Raw genomic sequence first — 16,549 nt, forward strand, 5'->3', positions numbered from 1 at the left:
ACTACACCTTGTAGTAATATGGGTGAGAAGTGATAAGCTATGTATAGTTGTGTGATTAGAGAAGGGACCAGATGAAATAGATGTTGTTAAAGTTGAAACAGTAAGATCTGGCTGATGTTCAAATGTTAAGAGAGAAAGTTAAGAAGTTCAGGATAGGTCCAAGGTAATGTAGCTGGGAGACTGGATGAACTGGAGTGCTTTCAGCAATAATAAGGAAATTTGGAAGAAAGGGTGGGTTTTTTGGGGAAAATAATGAATTTATTCTATATTCTATATATTATATATCTCTCTCTATATTCTATATATATATATATATATATATATATATATATTCTATAAATGTTAGGTTTGAGAGGTCTTTTGGCCATTCAGTATCTAGTAAGAAAAAGTAAAAATAACACAAATTAGAATACAAAAAGTTAATTTAAAAAAGAATATAAATATGAAGCATAGATTAGACAATTAAACAATAAAATGAATTTTGAATTGGTTGGATGACAAAATTCAACAAATAATTATTGCTACTTCAATGTCAGCATGATAGAAAGTCTATGGTGGAGAGTACCCAGAAATTTGTACTTGGCCCTGTGGTTGTTTTGATAAAAACATAAATATTATGCTCATCAGATTTGCAAATGGCACAAAGCTAGGAAGAATGATTATCATAGCAAGTAAAAGCTTTTTAAATGGTAGGCAATCACCCCATGTGACGTTGTGTAATTAAATGTGATTAAGTTGCCAAAAAAAAAAAAAGCAATTGGCAATGGTAAAAGGTATCAAATATTCCACCAAGATTTAATTATTTATTTAAAAATAAACAAACATCCATCTCATTAATGTACAAATTTGCTTTCATCTTTAATAAATGATAAAATTATATATATATATATGTATGCCAAAGAATTGTTTTAAATTTTTTTTATTATTTATTATCAGTAAATGTTTGATTTGCATACCTATTTCATATACTTATATACCTGGGGTTGCATAAATTTTTTTTTAGGTGAAAAGGGGTCATGAGTGAGAAAAAGTTGAAGAAGCCCTGGAGTAGAACATTGAGCTAAATCTAATAAAATGTACTTCCATTAGAGATAAATGTGGATTTTTGTACTTGGGCACAAAAGATTAACTTCACAAATGTAAGCTGTGGAAAACAGGGTTAAAATAGCAATTCTGAAAAAATATTGGAGTTTTAATGAACTGCAAGTTCAATGTCACCAATGTGATACAGCTGCCAAAAACTAATGTAGTCTTGATTTATATAAAGAGAGACATAGCTTCCAGGAATAGGAAGATGATAGTCTTGTTAACTCTGAACTCATCAGATCTCCTCTGGAGTATTGTGTTCAGTTTTGGAGACCATGATTTTAGAAGGACACTAATAATAAATAAAAAATATTCAAAAGAGGCCATCGAGGATGGTGAAGGGCCTTGAATTCATGTTATATGAGGATTATTTGAAGGAAATGAATTTGTCTAGTTTAGAGGAGGGAAGACTGGGGGGAAAGAATTAGAATATGATAGCTGTCATCAAGTACTTGAAAGACTGTTATTTGGTGAAAGGATTGGACTTATTCATTAAACTCTGAAATTCTGCAAAACCAAGAGAATTGGATGGAAGTTGCAAAGAGATAAATTTAAGCCTGATATTAAGATAAACATTTTAAATAAAGCTGTCCAAAAATAGAACAGGCATAAAGAGTTTCCCCTCCTTAGAAGTCTCCCAAAAGAATTTGGATGGCCACTTGTTGAGTACATTATCGTTGGTTGTTTTCCTTTGTTCTTGAACAGGACCAAAATGACATCATCATTGCTGGAGTCAAGGCACAGTGTGTCTGCCTGCAATATGAGTTCAGAATCTTTTACAAGAAGTCAGGCACAAGTAGTCCATATGGAGATTTCTCTAAATTTGCACATCTGACATTTCTTTTGCGTTAGTCCAATTCTCTTTTGCTCATAGAGCAGGTATACCATGCTGGAAGATCTTTTGCCAGTGTCTGCCATGACACACAATTAAGTCTGAAGTTCCTTAGAAAAACCTTAAGAGTATCCTTGTATCACTTCTTCTGACCTCGGTATGAAGACTTGAGTTTGTGTGAGTTCTCCAAAAAATAATCTTTTAGACAAATGTGTGTTTGGCATTTGAACTGTGTAGTTAGCCCATTGGAGTTGTACTCTCTGCAGTAGAGTCTCAATACTTAGCTCAAGAAAGGACCTTAGTAAAGGTCAAGGACATTATCTTGCCAGGTAATTTAAATGGAAGAGATTCAGTTTGGGGGCACGGTGCTGGTATATTGTCCATGTTTCAGGGGCACACAACAATGAAGTCAGAACAAAGGTTCGGTAGACCTTCAATTTGGTAGGCAGCCTAAGATCTCTCCTCTCCCATACATTCTTTTGGAAATTCCCCAACACTGAGCCAGCTCTGGCAATGCATGCGTCAGCCCCATCATTTATATGTACATTCCTTGGAGGATAAACTGCCAAGGTAAGTGAACGTAGCCATAACATTAAAAATTTCTCCATTTACTGTAACATTTATTATTCCACATGTGATTGATGTGGTAGTGACTGGAAGAGAATCCGTATTTTCTTAGTAATTATTGTTAGGAAGAAATTAGCATAAGCAACAGAGAATCAATACATACTTTATTGCATCTCAGGCTCAGAGACTGCATTGAGTGCACAATCAGCATCATAGTAAGAACTCCCTGGTGTATAAATTGTACTAGATGGCTGTCAAGATTGCTTCCAACTCCAAAATTTCTACTTCTGTGAAATCCAAGCAGCTTCCAAGGAGACCAATAAAGAAGGAGAATTTCTAATAAAATTTTTAAAAAGAAAGTAATTTGTACCACAGAATCTAGAAGCACCTTGAGATTTCAGAGATTAGGATTTACAAATCACCAGTTCTTGTTCATTTTCTTTTCACTAAGATGATGCATGATAATGGTAAAAATGATCTTCTGTCACAGATTTAAAATCCTTAAGAGTATTGTATTTCTCTGAAAGAAGTTAGAAGATGGTCATAATCTCAATCTCCTTTCCTTGATTTCAGAAGTAAATTGTCACCTCCCAGAATTCATAATTGGTGCCCACAATGTGTCAACTAAAAAAATATATGATTTTGGAGCTATCTTTACTCTGAAGTGTGATGAAGGATATATGCTAGAAGGCAGTCCTCAGAGCCAGTGTCAAGAAGATCATAGATGGGACCCTCCTTTGGCAGTCTGTAAATCACGTATGTATAATATAGTATTCCTGCTATGTCATATTACATCTTTTGTCCTCTAATGTTGAACTATATCAGGGATACCCTTTCTATTGCTGTAAAATTCACAGAAGGAGTTCAGTTCACCAAATATTTGAAAGTAAGTTGATCAAATTTCAGATAGCGCTTTGGGAGGTTTCCTTTAATTGTATATGCTATGGAGTTTTAAAATTTCACATATCCCTATTTTAAAGTGCTTAGATGTAGCACTTAATAAAGATTTATTGATTGATCAATGTAGTTCAGCAACCACTGAGTCCTCACCACTACTGGCCTGCTTCCTGTTACCCACAAGTCTCCATTTCCTATCTCTGAGTCTTTGTACTGCTATCTTTTATTTGGAGGATGGTATCTCTTCCCACCTGTACCTAATAGCTTCCCTGGTTTCCCTCAGTACTCAGCTCAAATCTCCTTTTGTTAGTGTTAGATAGATGTTGGTACCTTCCCCTCTGAGCCGACCCTCCCTCTATTCTTTATGAATCTTGGCTGAACTTGGTGACACTCATGTTAACTCCCTCGGAGACTGTGAGTTCTTTGTGGCCAAAGGCTATCTTTTGCCCTTCTTTGCATCCTTAGCACAGAGTAAGTGGTTAATAAGGGCTTGTTAATTAATTAAAAAGAATCATCTCTCAGTGGACATAAAGAAGTGGTAGGGTGGGAGAAAACCTTTTCCATCCCAAGAAGGCTCTGCTTGCAATGAATGCAAAATCAGTAATTTTGTATTTTAGAATCAGAGTTGATACTGAGTCTTTTTCCCATTTCATTTCTTCTTTTAAAAATGTTATTGTTGCTACAACATAGCATTTATACTTTTTCTGTTATTGTTTGCTTGCATTTTTGCTTTTCTTCCCAGATTATTTTTACCTTCTTTCTAAATCCGATTTTTCTTGTTAAGCAAGATAACTGTATAAATATGTATACATAGATTGTATTTTATATGTATGGGACTACCTTCCATCTAGGGGAGGGGTGGAGGGAAGGAGGGGAAAAGTTGAAACAGAAGTTTTTGCAAGAGTCAATGTTGAAAAATTATCCATGCATATGTTTTATAAACAAAAAGCTATAATAAAAAAATCAATTTAAAAAATGTTACTGTTCACATCTACAGATAATTATCCAAGTGTGATATATCATTGGATACAGTTCAGATCTCGCCATTGTGACTTATTTGTGTAATTTTTAGCAAGTAGCCCTACCTTTATGAGGCTCAGTCTCTTCTTCTGTAGGAGATTGGACTTGACTTTGAGTTCTCTTTCAATTTGAAATCTCTGATCTATAATTCTGACTACATAATATGTAGACAAATGTGTGTGTATGTATGTGTGTGTGTGTGTGTGTGTGTGTGTGTATAAAATGTAATTTGTTTCATAGCACTGATGTTCCCCAAATAGCAAGTTGAACACATTTCACTTGGTTTTCTTGTCATGGTATTTTTTAATAATTTTTTTAAATCATGTGATCAAATACAAAAGCTAAAATGATTGTTTTGTCAAATCTTTCTGAAAGTTCTTATATTAGTTTCATGATGACATTGTAAGAATCTATTTTGAGGTTATGCTAAATTCTTAAACTGATATTTTCATGTTTTTTCCCCAGTGAATTATTCTTCCCTTCTAGGCTCCCAAGGTCCTCTTGTTCTCGGTGGTAAGTTTTAACGACTAACTTTAGAAAAGTAATAGTCGCTTTTATGAATCAATCCAGACTTCTTTTTTCTACCTAAATATTAGTTTTTCATTTTAAACCATTATATAAACATGTGATACTCTTTAGAGTTACAATTCAGATCTTTATACACCTAAAGAAAAATTCCAAAAAAAGCTCTGGCTTTTGATGTTGGGAAAAGTTTGTTTTATGTTAATATAATCTTTTCAGATTATTCTGTCTAATTGATAGTAACAGTCTACTTGAAGCAACCTATAGCTGGAAGAAATAGAAGACCTGTTAGTATGAAATACATTCATATATGTATTATGTGGGGAGGAGAAAAAGATTGATACTGGTTCCCAGTCTAATTATTTGACTAGAATGGTGCTGTTAAGACAAAATAATAGATTATAAAATTTTATATTTTATAAATTTAGCCATTTGATTAAACATGTTTGATACTTAAATGTTTGGCCTTCAAGGTTTGATCCTGAACCCCCTATAGGATTTATACTCATATAACCTCATATAACATGTATATGTTATATACATGTTATATATAACACATATATAAACCATATTAATAAATTGATATCTGTTAATCTAAAAGAATTCAACTATGACTAAAGAGGAATTTTCTAATAAGTCATAAAAGTTAAGAAACCTGTCGGCCCCATTTTTCCTGGTAGTTAACGTTTCTACTTTTCTGCCTAGGCATTTCTTTGGGTACAGTATTACTTATTCTATTTGCTGGTATCGTGTTGGCAATAATATCAAAATATAAAGAAGGGTGAGTTTAATTATATTGTCTTACAAAATATATGATACTTCCTATGCTTCTTATCAGAAGCTAAGATCAGTAAAAGAAATGTTTAATATAAATGGTTAGCTTATTGGTGACTAAGGTACAAACAGAAACATTGGCTTCTCATATGAAAATGGGAGATTTTTTAGGAAAAAAAATTTAGCACATAAAGATATTGGGTGATAGAATCATGACAGAATCATTTAATACCTTTTGGTTATTTCAAAATAGATGTCACTCATAGGCATATCACACTTGTTTTGTCCAAAATAGAACTCATTGTCTTTTCCCTCAAAATCCTACCTCTTCTGGATTTGGGGATTACTTCTCAGTGCACCAGATCACCCAGCTTCACAACCTCAACGTAGAATCCACCCTCATGTTGCCTGTGCAAAGTCACAGCACCAGGATGTATGATGTTCTGTGTGAAGAACAGTCAGAAGACCAGTTCAGATGAACTGAAAGAGAGGAATATGAAGGGAAGGAATATGTAACCAAGTAGATCCAGACTGTCAGGGAATATAAATAACAAAGAGAAGAGTATTTATTCTTGAAGAAGTAGGAAGCCACAAGAGTTTTGACTCAGCAAAGAGCAACATGTCATACCTAGACAAACAATATCACTTTATTGGGCAGAGAACAGAGGGAAGGAGTCAGAGCCCTGGAGACCAATTAAAAAGCTGTTATGGTGGTCCATGATAGAAGCGAGGAAAGTTTAAACTAGGTTGTGACTATGAAATTGGAAGATAGGGTTCATATATGAACTGGAGTTGAGGCTCTTCCTTCAAAATTTAGTTCAAATACTACCTTCCACATGAAACCTTTTTTGATCCTCTCCCAGCTACTGGTGTCCTCCCTCTCATAGCTGCCTTATATTTATTTTGTTTTTATTTTAGCTATGTATTCGTGTCCTGTTTTTTACTGTGATGTGATCTCTCTGAAGACAGGGGATTTCAATTTTTTAAAATTTCATTCCCTGTGCCTAGCTTAGTATTTAATAAATGCTAATTGACTGATTGATTAATTTTAAATTAAAAGATGAAAAAGCTGATGCTTACTGTTCTTAACATGGTTGTTTATATACTTTTTCTGTAATTTCTAAGAGGATACGAAATTACATCATACATAATTAGCATCACAACAAAAATAAATTATGCCTACAAACATTAGTGCCATGTTTTGCTTTCAGTTCCTAAAAGTAGACAAATATATTTTCCCCTTAGTTAGTTACCCAGCCTTCTTTCACATTTCATTTACTTTAAAGAGATTATTCATATTCCTGCAAAATTTTTCTATTTGTCATTTTTATGGCAGTCTAGTACTCATCTTTCTAAAGTATCAATCTGTTGAACTTTTTCTAATAACTATTTATCTTTAACATAAATATACGCAAAGTCCATAAAAAGCAGGTCAATCAACAAACTTTTCAAATTGCTTACTATATGCTAGACACTATTGCAGCTGTGAACAGCTGGGGGACAGCACCTTTAAGCACAAGGAGGAGTCAATTTTCAGAGGCAGAGGGGAAGAGGGCCAGCATTCTGGCATCTCCAGCAAGCACTGCAATAGGAGCCAATATACCTGGACACAAGTCATGAAGAGGGTAATGGCTCTATATCATGAAGTACTGAAGTGGCAGAGGTGCCTGAAATGAATCTTAGGTGTCATAGAAGTCAATGGAAATTACTTAATGTGTGTGGTATGAAATGCAAATAATACATTTTCTATATTGTGCAATTTTTCTAACAGTATTAACTATGTATTGACAATTATATATTACACAGTTTAATAATTAAACTGTATATTAATTTTTGTATAGAAACAATGGGCTTCAAATCTGCTTTTGAATTATATTGAGTCACTATGAACTAGTTACTTAATCTCTTTAAAATTCTAGGCAATGTTCTCTATTAAAGTTCCAGAACAGTTGTTAGTATGTATTGGTAGAAGTTTCCTTCTTAGGTAGGATACATCAGTGAAATCATAGGTCTCAACAAAAAGTAATCCCGTACAGACATAGTAGACAAGATGCCAGGCTGTAGGCAGAAGTATCCAGGTTCAGAACTTATCTGTGGCACCAGTTGGGTGACTACACACGGCACTTTACCTTATGTCTCAAGCAACTCCATAGGACTGAACTCTTTAGTCAGAGATGGGACTGTGTTGGTCTTTTACGTATTTATATAATAATCTTGGACATGATTTCAATCCCATCTTCTAGTATTCCATGTTCAACTGGTGTTTTTAATGTATTAGGTATTTTAATGACTGTCACCTTTTAATCTTTTTTTTCCAAGTCAGAGAAGTCAAACTTCTTCATAGTTACTTTTTTTTTTCTTTTCAACATACTGCTTTCTGAAGTCTATCCTACCTAAATTTGGAGAGTATCATCATAAGGGAGCAAGGAGAGTGCCAATGAATTCTTTGGCTATGGCAACCCATAAAACAAAGAAAAACACAACGTCCACTGCAACCCTTATGTTTCTGCAGGGATTGCCATAGAGTGTACTAAGAATCATAGTTTTCAAACTGACTATAAACATCAGTCTACCATTTATACTCTAAATATTAGATCCTTGTCCAGTAAATAGCAATGAGACACACTCTGAGAGGAACCATAACAATCTTGAGAAATAAAACCATAAAAATAAACAAAAAAAAAAGAAGTTGCAGTTAAATGGAAGGATTTATTGACAAAATTTTCAGTGACAAGATCTTAAACAAGTGAACTAATGGAATTAATTTTATCATGTATTCAAAGGCAAAAGGAAATATAATTTGATGGGAAACATCATCTTGTATTACTCCATTTTGCAAAAAGATTATCATGAAATTAATTATAATTTACTTTTGCCAAAAATCTTTCACTGAGGATGAAGTAGAGAAATTCTGCAAAGAACTTCCTAAGACTTTCCAAATTTAATGAGCATTTACTTTGATACTTGATAACCTCAAGGAAAAGCTAGGCACAGGGAAGAACAATGAAAAATGTTTCTGTGATGTTGTTTGGTGTTAGCCATGTCTAGTGTTGGATTCCACTTGAAGTACATAATCATGATATAACTTTAAACCTTCTGGATAGTCTTTAAGTCTTTTGGTACATTATCTTTTTAAAAATAAATGTGCAGTACATGATCACCAAGCCACTCATAGGTTGTTTTTGCTACTTTTTGAAAATAGGATAAAACTAATTTGTCAGTTTCCTTTTGATCTTCTGAGAAAACCCTGTGAATCATCTTTGGGTGTGATATTTTGACTGATATATTAACTCACTTTGTGCTAATTAACTGATGCATAATATATCATTTTCACCTTCATTTAAGTTTCCCATATTAGGCATACTGCACAGCCATTGATATTTTTATATCATCTTTATATTTTTCTTACTCTAATCTGACCTAATTTATCTGTTTTGTGATTTTCCCATTTGCTATTCAAATCCATTTAAAGTTTTGAGATAAACCAAGCTTGGTTTCTTTTTATTTTTCTTCTTTGTACTATTATTGTCAGCTTAGGGTTCTTTAAATCAATGTTTTTATAATAACATCCACCCTGTTTGAATGATCATTTGGGTGATCATCAGTTCTTAGTCTTCTTAGATATGGCCTTATTACCCATGATGTTCCCCCTAGCTGTGGCTGTTCCTCTCCATTCCTCTTTCACTCCTTCCTTTTCTCTCTCTCTCTCTCTCTCTCTCTCTCTCTCTTTGTGTCTCTCTCCATCTTTCTCTCTCTATGTCTCTGTGTGTGTCTCTCTCCTCACCCCTCTGTCTGTCTGTCTCTCTCTGTCTCTCTGACTTTCTCTCTCTGTCTCTGTCTCTCTATCTCTCCTTCTCTGTCTCTGTCTCTCTATATGTGTCTCTGACTCTCTCTATCTGTCTTTGTCTCTCTGTCTCTGTGTGTCTCTTACTCTCTCTGTCTCTGTCTGTCTCCCTCTCTGTCTATCTCTGTCTCTCTGTTTCTTTGTTTCTCTCTGTCTCTGTATCTCTGTCTATCTTTCTGACTCTCTCTGTTTCTGTCTCTGTCTCTCTCTGTATGTGTCTCTCTGTTTCTGTCTCTCTGTGTGTCTCTCTTTTTCTGTCTCTGTCTCTCTCCCTCTGTCTCTCTGTCTCTGTGTATGTGTCTCTGTCTGTGTGTGTGTCTCTGTTTCTGTCTGTCTCTCTCTCTCTGATTCTCTCTGCTTCTGTCTCTATCTCTCTCTATGTCTCTGTTTCTCTCTCTGTTTCTGTCTCTGTCTCTCTCTGTGTGTCTCTCTATGTGTGTCTCTCTCTCTCACACACACATTCACTCACTCCAAACTGGATATTTCAGAAAATCTCAAACTCAATATGTCCAAACTAGACTTATTATCATTTACCTTCTCCACTTACCTCCCCCTCCCCCCCATTACCTCTTCCAAATTTCCCTACTTATGTTGAAGGCATCAGGGCCACATTCAGTCTTTTCAAACTGTTAGGATCTCTATACCTCTTGAACCTAGATACTTAAAGGAAATATACACACATAGACACATACAAGCACATACATATCATAATGTAGGAAAAGTTTTTTTTTTTTAAATGAGAATTTGGGGGCAGCTAGGCAGCGCAGTGGAAAGAGTCCCTGAAGTCAGCAGGACCTAAATTCAAATCTGGTCTCAGACACTTATTTCCTAGTTGTGTGACCCTGGGCAAGTCACTTAACCTCAACTGCCTCAGCAAAAGAGAGACACACAGACACAGAGAGAGAGAAGAGAGAATTTGAGGCTTATTTTCAGCTTTTTTATTATAAAAATTCACCCCCAATTTTATAAAGTAATTAATATATTTCAATTTATAGAAATCTATTCTACAACCAACTTTTAAAAGAAATAGTTATTTTTTTAATTAGGTAGATTTGTTTGAGACAAATAAATTGCAAAGCCTCTAATGTTAAAAGATAGTTTAAAAAAAAAAAGAAAGGAGAGAGGAAAGGAAGGTCAACTTGTGCAAAAATGTCATCAGTACCATCTGCACTGTTACATTCATTTTATGGCCTTTAGGAATAGATTAAAATTGTAGTGATAATATAGTAAAAATCCTTTGCTTTGAAAAACAGAACTTGGTCTTGTAAGGTCTTTAGGCCCTCTTATGTTGTATCTTTTAAATGATTTTACTCTGGCAAGTTCTTTCCATTGCATAAGCTATGGGGGAAGTAACTTTAATAAAATCAGCTGGGCAAGCCCTTTTAAGATTTTCTGATTGTGATTTTTAGTTGCCACTTAAAAATTTTTAAAACAGGAATGTAGCCAAATCTTTAAAATAGTTTATTAACTTTAGCCTTCTTCCAAAACTAAAACTTTTTAATGAGTTTTTCCCCTCTTGTATTTTTTCTTCTTCTATTTAGCAATTATTATACTAATGAAAATTGTAAAGAAGTAGCTATCCATTTAGAGGCACAAGCAGATTACAATAATGATACTTACAGCTTTGCAACTTAACCAGAAGACTAATAGCAGGTATCTAATTAATTCTGAATATTTTTATCAATCTGTATTGATAATAAACATGTTCTAACTAGATATATTAATGGTTGCAGCTTGCAATATTTCCCTTTATGAATTAAACATGCTTTAAAAACCTACATGTAATGATGATTTATTTCTGATTTTCAAATTTATAGCTTTTAATAATTATCTGCTTATTTCCCTGAATATCACCTTGCTTATTTACTATTTTATATAGAGCCAGTAAGTTTATAATGTATAGTTGTTAATAATATTCATATTTATATGTTATTTTATGACTTACAAAATGCTTTCCTCATAGCTCTTGAGTAGATAATGCAAATATTATTTTCATCTCACTGGTGACAAAAGGTAAATATTAATAATTACTTTGCTTTAAAATAATGCAACTACCAGTCTAAGATATAAGTAAAGATTATATATTACTTTCTTTATAAAAATTTTTTGTTGTATAAAGAAAGATTACTACGTTTTATTATGTCCAAAATTTTAATGGCATTTGAAATGTCCAACCAGTATATGATTTTTATACCACTTTTATGTGTATTTGCTCTATAAATAAAGATGTATCCACAATTTGTGCCTACAGACAATTGAACATCTTAATAAAAAAAAAGAGAGAGAGAGAGAGAGGTAAGCTTGAAAGCTATTGTGATGCCAAAATTTCAAACTTTCTTTTTAAAGGCCAGGTAACTTAGAATGTAAACATCATAATCATCATATTTAAATGTTTGTATAATATTATTCACTTATGAATAGAGTGCCACAGTTGTCTACATTCAAAGTTTTGCAGTATAATTATCATCTTTTCTACCAACTAAAGGGAAAATCTGTTTTTTCAGTTGCCATTGAATGCTATGAAACTGGAGAGTGATCTGGAAAGGCAGCTTTAATCTGGATTTGGAAAAAAAAAACAACAACCTGCTTGTGAGACATCAGACAACATCTTAGAATTGATTTTACAGAGGTGCAACTTTTATCAAAACATGAATTTTCAAGTGGAACAAAGCAAGGTTTCCTTTTTTGTTGGAGGGGTGTTTTTTTGTTTTTTGGTTGTTTTTTTTTTTTTTTTTTTAAGTTGGGCTAGCCAAATTCTGACTTCCTTCTTTCAACCTGACCATTCTGTTTGCTTTTGTTATCAGCATACTATTATTTGAACACTGAACTTGAGACATGGTTTCAATTAAAGAAAAATGATGAAACGTTTTTTCTAGGCATATTTGACTTTGATCACTTAGAAGAAAGACTTACTTTTTAAAAAAATTTGGAAGCTGCTTAAAACAGTTTTTTTCCAATTATAAAGATAGCATTTTGTTTTTTTTTCCCTCAGGTTAATATTAGTTTAGTATCTACCTTGGGTTTCCCTATTATTCTGTGATTCATAAAAGTGATATCAAACAATAATTTAATAAAATTATTAAGGGAAATGTTATTTAGGAAGAATTTAGGAGGGAGAAGATTTTGATGCTCCTTTATTTGTATTTCAAAAATTGTAGTTTCTTATTTTTAAGAAGTACTTTATGTGAACAAATAAAAATTATTTCTATAAAAAAAAATTGGTGAATTTATATAGATTGTGTTTCACATGAAAACTTCTATTTACTTAAAATTCTTAATGTGTCAATCAAGAAGTAAAGAACTACATGAGGAAGGTATTTTACTGGGAAATGTTCCTATTGATTGTGTGTGATACCAATGGGTCTATGATGTAGAGGACTGCAGATATTGGGGAATTCTGGAAAAGGTATACTTGAAGCAAAGATACTTACAGCAGGGTGTTTACTCAGTGTGACTGATGAGATAATGGTTCTTTAGTTTACATATACTTAATGTGATATAATGATGTAATCACTCTAGTTTGATATAATGATGTAATCACTCTAGTTGGCATATACTTATTGTGATATGGTGATGTAATGATTCTATGGTTGGCACATGCTCAATGTGCTGTAGTGATGTAATTGTACTAAGGTATTTAAGGGCTGAGAGGATCGGTGACAAGAGTGTGTGCTCGATCTCAGACTCCATCTTTGACCATCCTCGTGATGGCTCTCTTGCCTTCATCACTTCTCCACCTAAGACCAAGGCTCATCCAGAGATCCTCCAGAAAGCTAGCCCCAGACATTATATTTTGGCACCCAATATGGGACATTAAACATGAGGCTCTAGATGTGAAGCTCTGGATATATACTCAGCAGTTCAACTAACTTGATCATAAGCTCAGTGGAGAAGTCCTGTGATCTGGAAATAGGGTGAGTACAAAAATAGATAAGCAGGAAACTTTGGTAAGGGCTAAACTAATCACTTTCATTTTTTTTTCAGCTGAAATAGAGCAAATACTAAGAAAAGAGCCTTCTCTACCCCAAGGGAAGTATGTAGAATGCATAGTTAGATTAATAAAGAAGCAAGGTTTGTTGTTAACTCAGAGGCAGATCACTGGGCTCTTAAATATATTAGAGTACACATCTCCTTGGCTCGCTCAGGAAGAAAAATTAGAGCCAGATACATGGGAAATAGTGGGAGAGCAACTAATTGAATATTACAAAGCTAAGGGTCCTGATTCAATTCCTGAGGAAACATTCCTTATATACAAGATAATATGATTGGCTTTAAAAGAGTCCACAAGTTCTAAAAAAAAGAAAAGATTTTAATGAGAACAGCTAGACAAGGAGATGTGAGGAGAAAGAGAATGGGGGGGGAGGTATTTCAAAAGAAGGTGAAAGCATTTTCCTAACAGTAAAGAAAAAAATCTTCCAGAATACAAGTTTATTAAGAATATCTCCCCCCCCCAAAGAACATCTCCATCCTTAATAGATTCTTTAAAAATGTTAGAAACACTTGATTAAAATGCAGTTGTGAAATAGTTAACAAAATAAATAAAGATCCAATAAAACACAGATAATGTTAAGAAATGAAGGAAGGAAGGAAGAAGGAAAGGAAGAAAAAATTAGCTAAAGTAAGAGCAACACCAAAAAGAACTATCCTTTCAGGAGTCAATCTGTCCCACTGGATCACCCTCCTAGTATACTAATGAGTTCTTATCTCACTTAGAAGAACAGAAACTAAACATGTCTATAGATAAACAATCCATAAACTACATTCCTATTTTTGCCTAGCTGTTTTGTTATTGATAACAATGGTCTATCTGGATTATTCCTCTAATTGCTCCAGAGACACCAAAATTAAGTTCAGAGACTATTTTATTCATCTTTGTATTCCCACAATGCCTTGCATTTACTAAATAATTACTTGGTTAATGAATAAATGAATCCTCTATGCACTTCTATGTCATTTCCATATGAGTATGTTCCTTGGAAGTGTGATTTAGGATTAATTTAGGATTAAAAGTTTTGCCTTTTTCAATCTCTGCCTGAAGCTATAACTTAAACCATACCAAAGCATAGGAGTATAGACTGACTTGAGGTCTTTTGCAGTCCCATTCATGGTTGAACCATTAGCAAAGCTGTTACCCAGGGTCAGACACAGCTGGCTTAGCCATGTTGGCCTTCCATAATGTTACCCAGTCACTGTTGCCAGATGAGAAGGGCACAGAGAACAGTGGCCCATTGTTCAAAAGTCTGAATAAAAATGAGAGATCCAGGACCTAGGAAATATTTGACTGTTGGTTACATTGCTAAGGCCATTTCCAGGAACCTGAATTGATATCCTAAGCCAACTTGGAAAAATGGGTATTTATAATCTGTTCTCCATCCCTTTAGAAGAAAAAAAAACAGGGAAATTTTACCTATCAGATCTTTGGAGAAGGGAGAAATTTATGATCAAAGAAGAACTAGAGAACATTATGAACTGCAACATGGACAACTTTGATTACATTAAATTTAAAAAATTTTGTGCAAACAAACCCAATAGAAACAAGATTAAAAGGAAAGTAAAAAACTGAGAACATTTTTTTACAGCCAGTGTTTCTGATAAAGGCCTCATTTCATATAAAGAACTGTTTCAAATTTATGAGCACAAGTCATCCTCTAATTGATGAATGGTCAGAGTATATAAATAATTTTCAGATGATGAAAATAAAGCCATCTATAGTCATAGAAAAAAATGCTCTAAATCACTATTGATTAGAGAAATACAAATTAAAACAATTCTGAGGTGGCATCTCAGATTGGCTAAGATGACAAAAAAAGATCATGATAAATGTTGAAGGGGATGTGGAAAAACTGGGACACTAATGCCTTGTTGGTGGGGTTGTGGACAACCATTTTGGACAGCATTTGGAACTATGCTCAAAAGGCCATAAACTATGCATACCCTTTGACCCAGAAGTGCCATTACTGGGTCTACATCCCAAGGAAATCATAAAGGAGGGGAAAGGACCCACATGTGCGAAAATGTTTGTAGCAGCTTTTTTGTGGTGGCAAAGAATTGGAAAATGAGTGGATGACTATCTATTGGGAAATACCTGAGTAAGTTATGGTATGTAACTGTAATGGAATATTATTGTTCTATTAAAAATGATGAACAAGCTTTTAGAAAGATCTGAAAAAATTTATATGAACTGATGCTGAAAAAAACAAGCAGAACCAGGATTATACATAGTAACAGCAAGATTGTGTGATGATCAACTATGAAAGATTTGATTCTGGGGCAGTTAGTTGGTGTAGTGGAGAGAGCACTAGGTGTGGGAAGGACCTGAGTTCAAATATGACTTCCTGGCTGTGGGACTCTGGGCAAGTCAATTAACCCCAATTTGCCTAAGGGGGGAAAAAGACAGACTTGGTTCTTTTCAGTGGTTCAGTAATCTAAGGCAATTTCAATAAACTTTGGATAGAAAACACCTCTGCATCCAGAAAGAGAATTATGGAGATTGAATGTAAATGAGCACATGCTATGTTCACTTCTTTTATTCTGTTTTTTTTTCTCTCTCCCATGATTTTTCCCTTTTTTTCTGATTTTTCTCTTCTAATAAGATTCATAAAGAAATATGTATTAAAAAGTTAATGTACATGTATAACCAGAAAAAATGAAACAATTAGTAAAGAAAAAAACAAAAATAAAAAATAATAAAAGAGAAAGCATAAAAATGTAAAAAAAAAAAAAAAAGAAAAAGAAAGAAAAAAAGAAAACACCAGCATAATCCCTCGGATTAATTCTGACTACAACTATCTCCCAATACTTCTATACAAACTTTCTACTGGTCTGCACATATATACCCCTTTCACATCATCTATCCCTGATACATTTTTGAGAAAATATCTTACCTCTCTATTATTTGTGTTAGATTGACAGGATTTGAGGGTTTAAGTAGGCCACAAACTTTATTGAATCAACAATGTGACATGGCAATCAAAAATCTCCAACAAGCTAATGCTAGATTTTTTTAG

At 33.7% G+C, this 16,549-nt stretch overlaps 2 protein-coding genes across 3 annotated transcripts in view; one reads left to right on the plus strand and one right to left on the minus strand.

The window, feature by feature from the left end:
* The window catches only part of CR2 (complement C3d receptor 2), a 53,157-nt gene extending 40,397 nt beyond the window's left edge, over window positions 1–12,760 (plus strand). The window contains exons 25-29 of the mRNA XM_031968576.1: window positions 3,059–3,241; window positions 4,868–4,915; window positions 5,630–5,705; window positions 11,084–11,195; window positions 12,047–12,760. Of these exons, the coding sequence (XP_031824436.1) occupies window positions 3,059–3,241; window positions 4,868–4,915; window positions 5,630–5,705; window positions 11,084–11,177 (401 nt within the window). The 3' untranslated portion in view covers window positions 11,178–11,195; window positions 12,047–12,760. The remainder of the gene's footprint in view (window positions 1–3,058; window positions 3,242–4,867; window positions 4,916–5,629; window positions 5,706–11,083; window positions 11,196–12,046) is intronic.
* The window catches only part of LOC116419099, an 82,357-nt gene continuing 70,112 nt past the window's right edge, over window positions 4,305–16,549 (minus strand). For both annotated transcript variants that reach the window (XM_031937283.1, XM_031937281.1), the window contains exon 4: window positions 4,305–6,178. The gene's annotated coding sequence lies outside the window, so the exon portion shown is untranslated. The remainder of the gene's footprint in view (window positions 6,179–16,549) is intronic.

The sequence above is a fragment of the Sarcophilus harrisii genome, chromosome 4 (genome assembly GCF_902635505.1).
Source record: "Sarcophilus harrisii chromosome 4, mSarHar1.11, whole genome shotgun sequence".
NCBI lineage: Eukaryota > Metazoa > Chordata > Mammalia > Dasyuromorphia > Dasyuridae > Sarcophilus > Sarcophilus harrisii.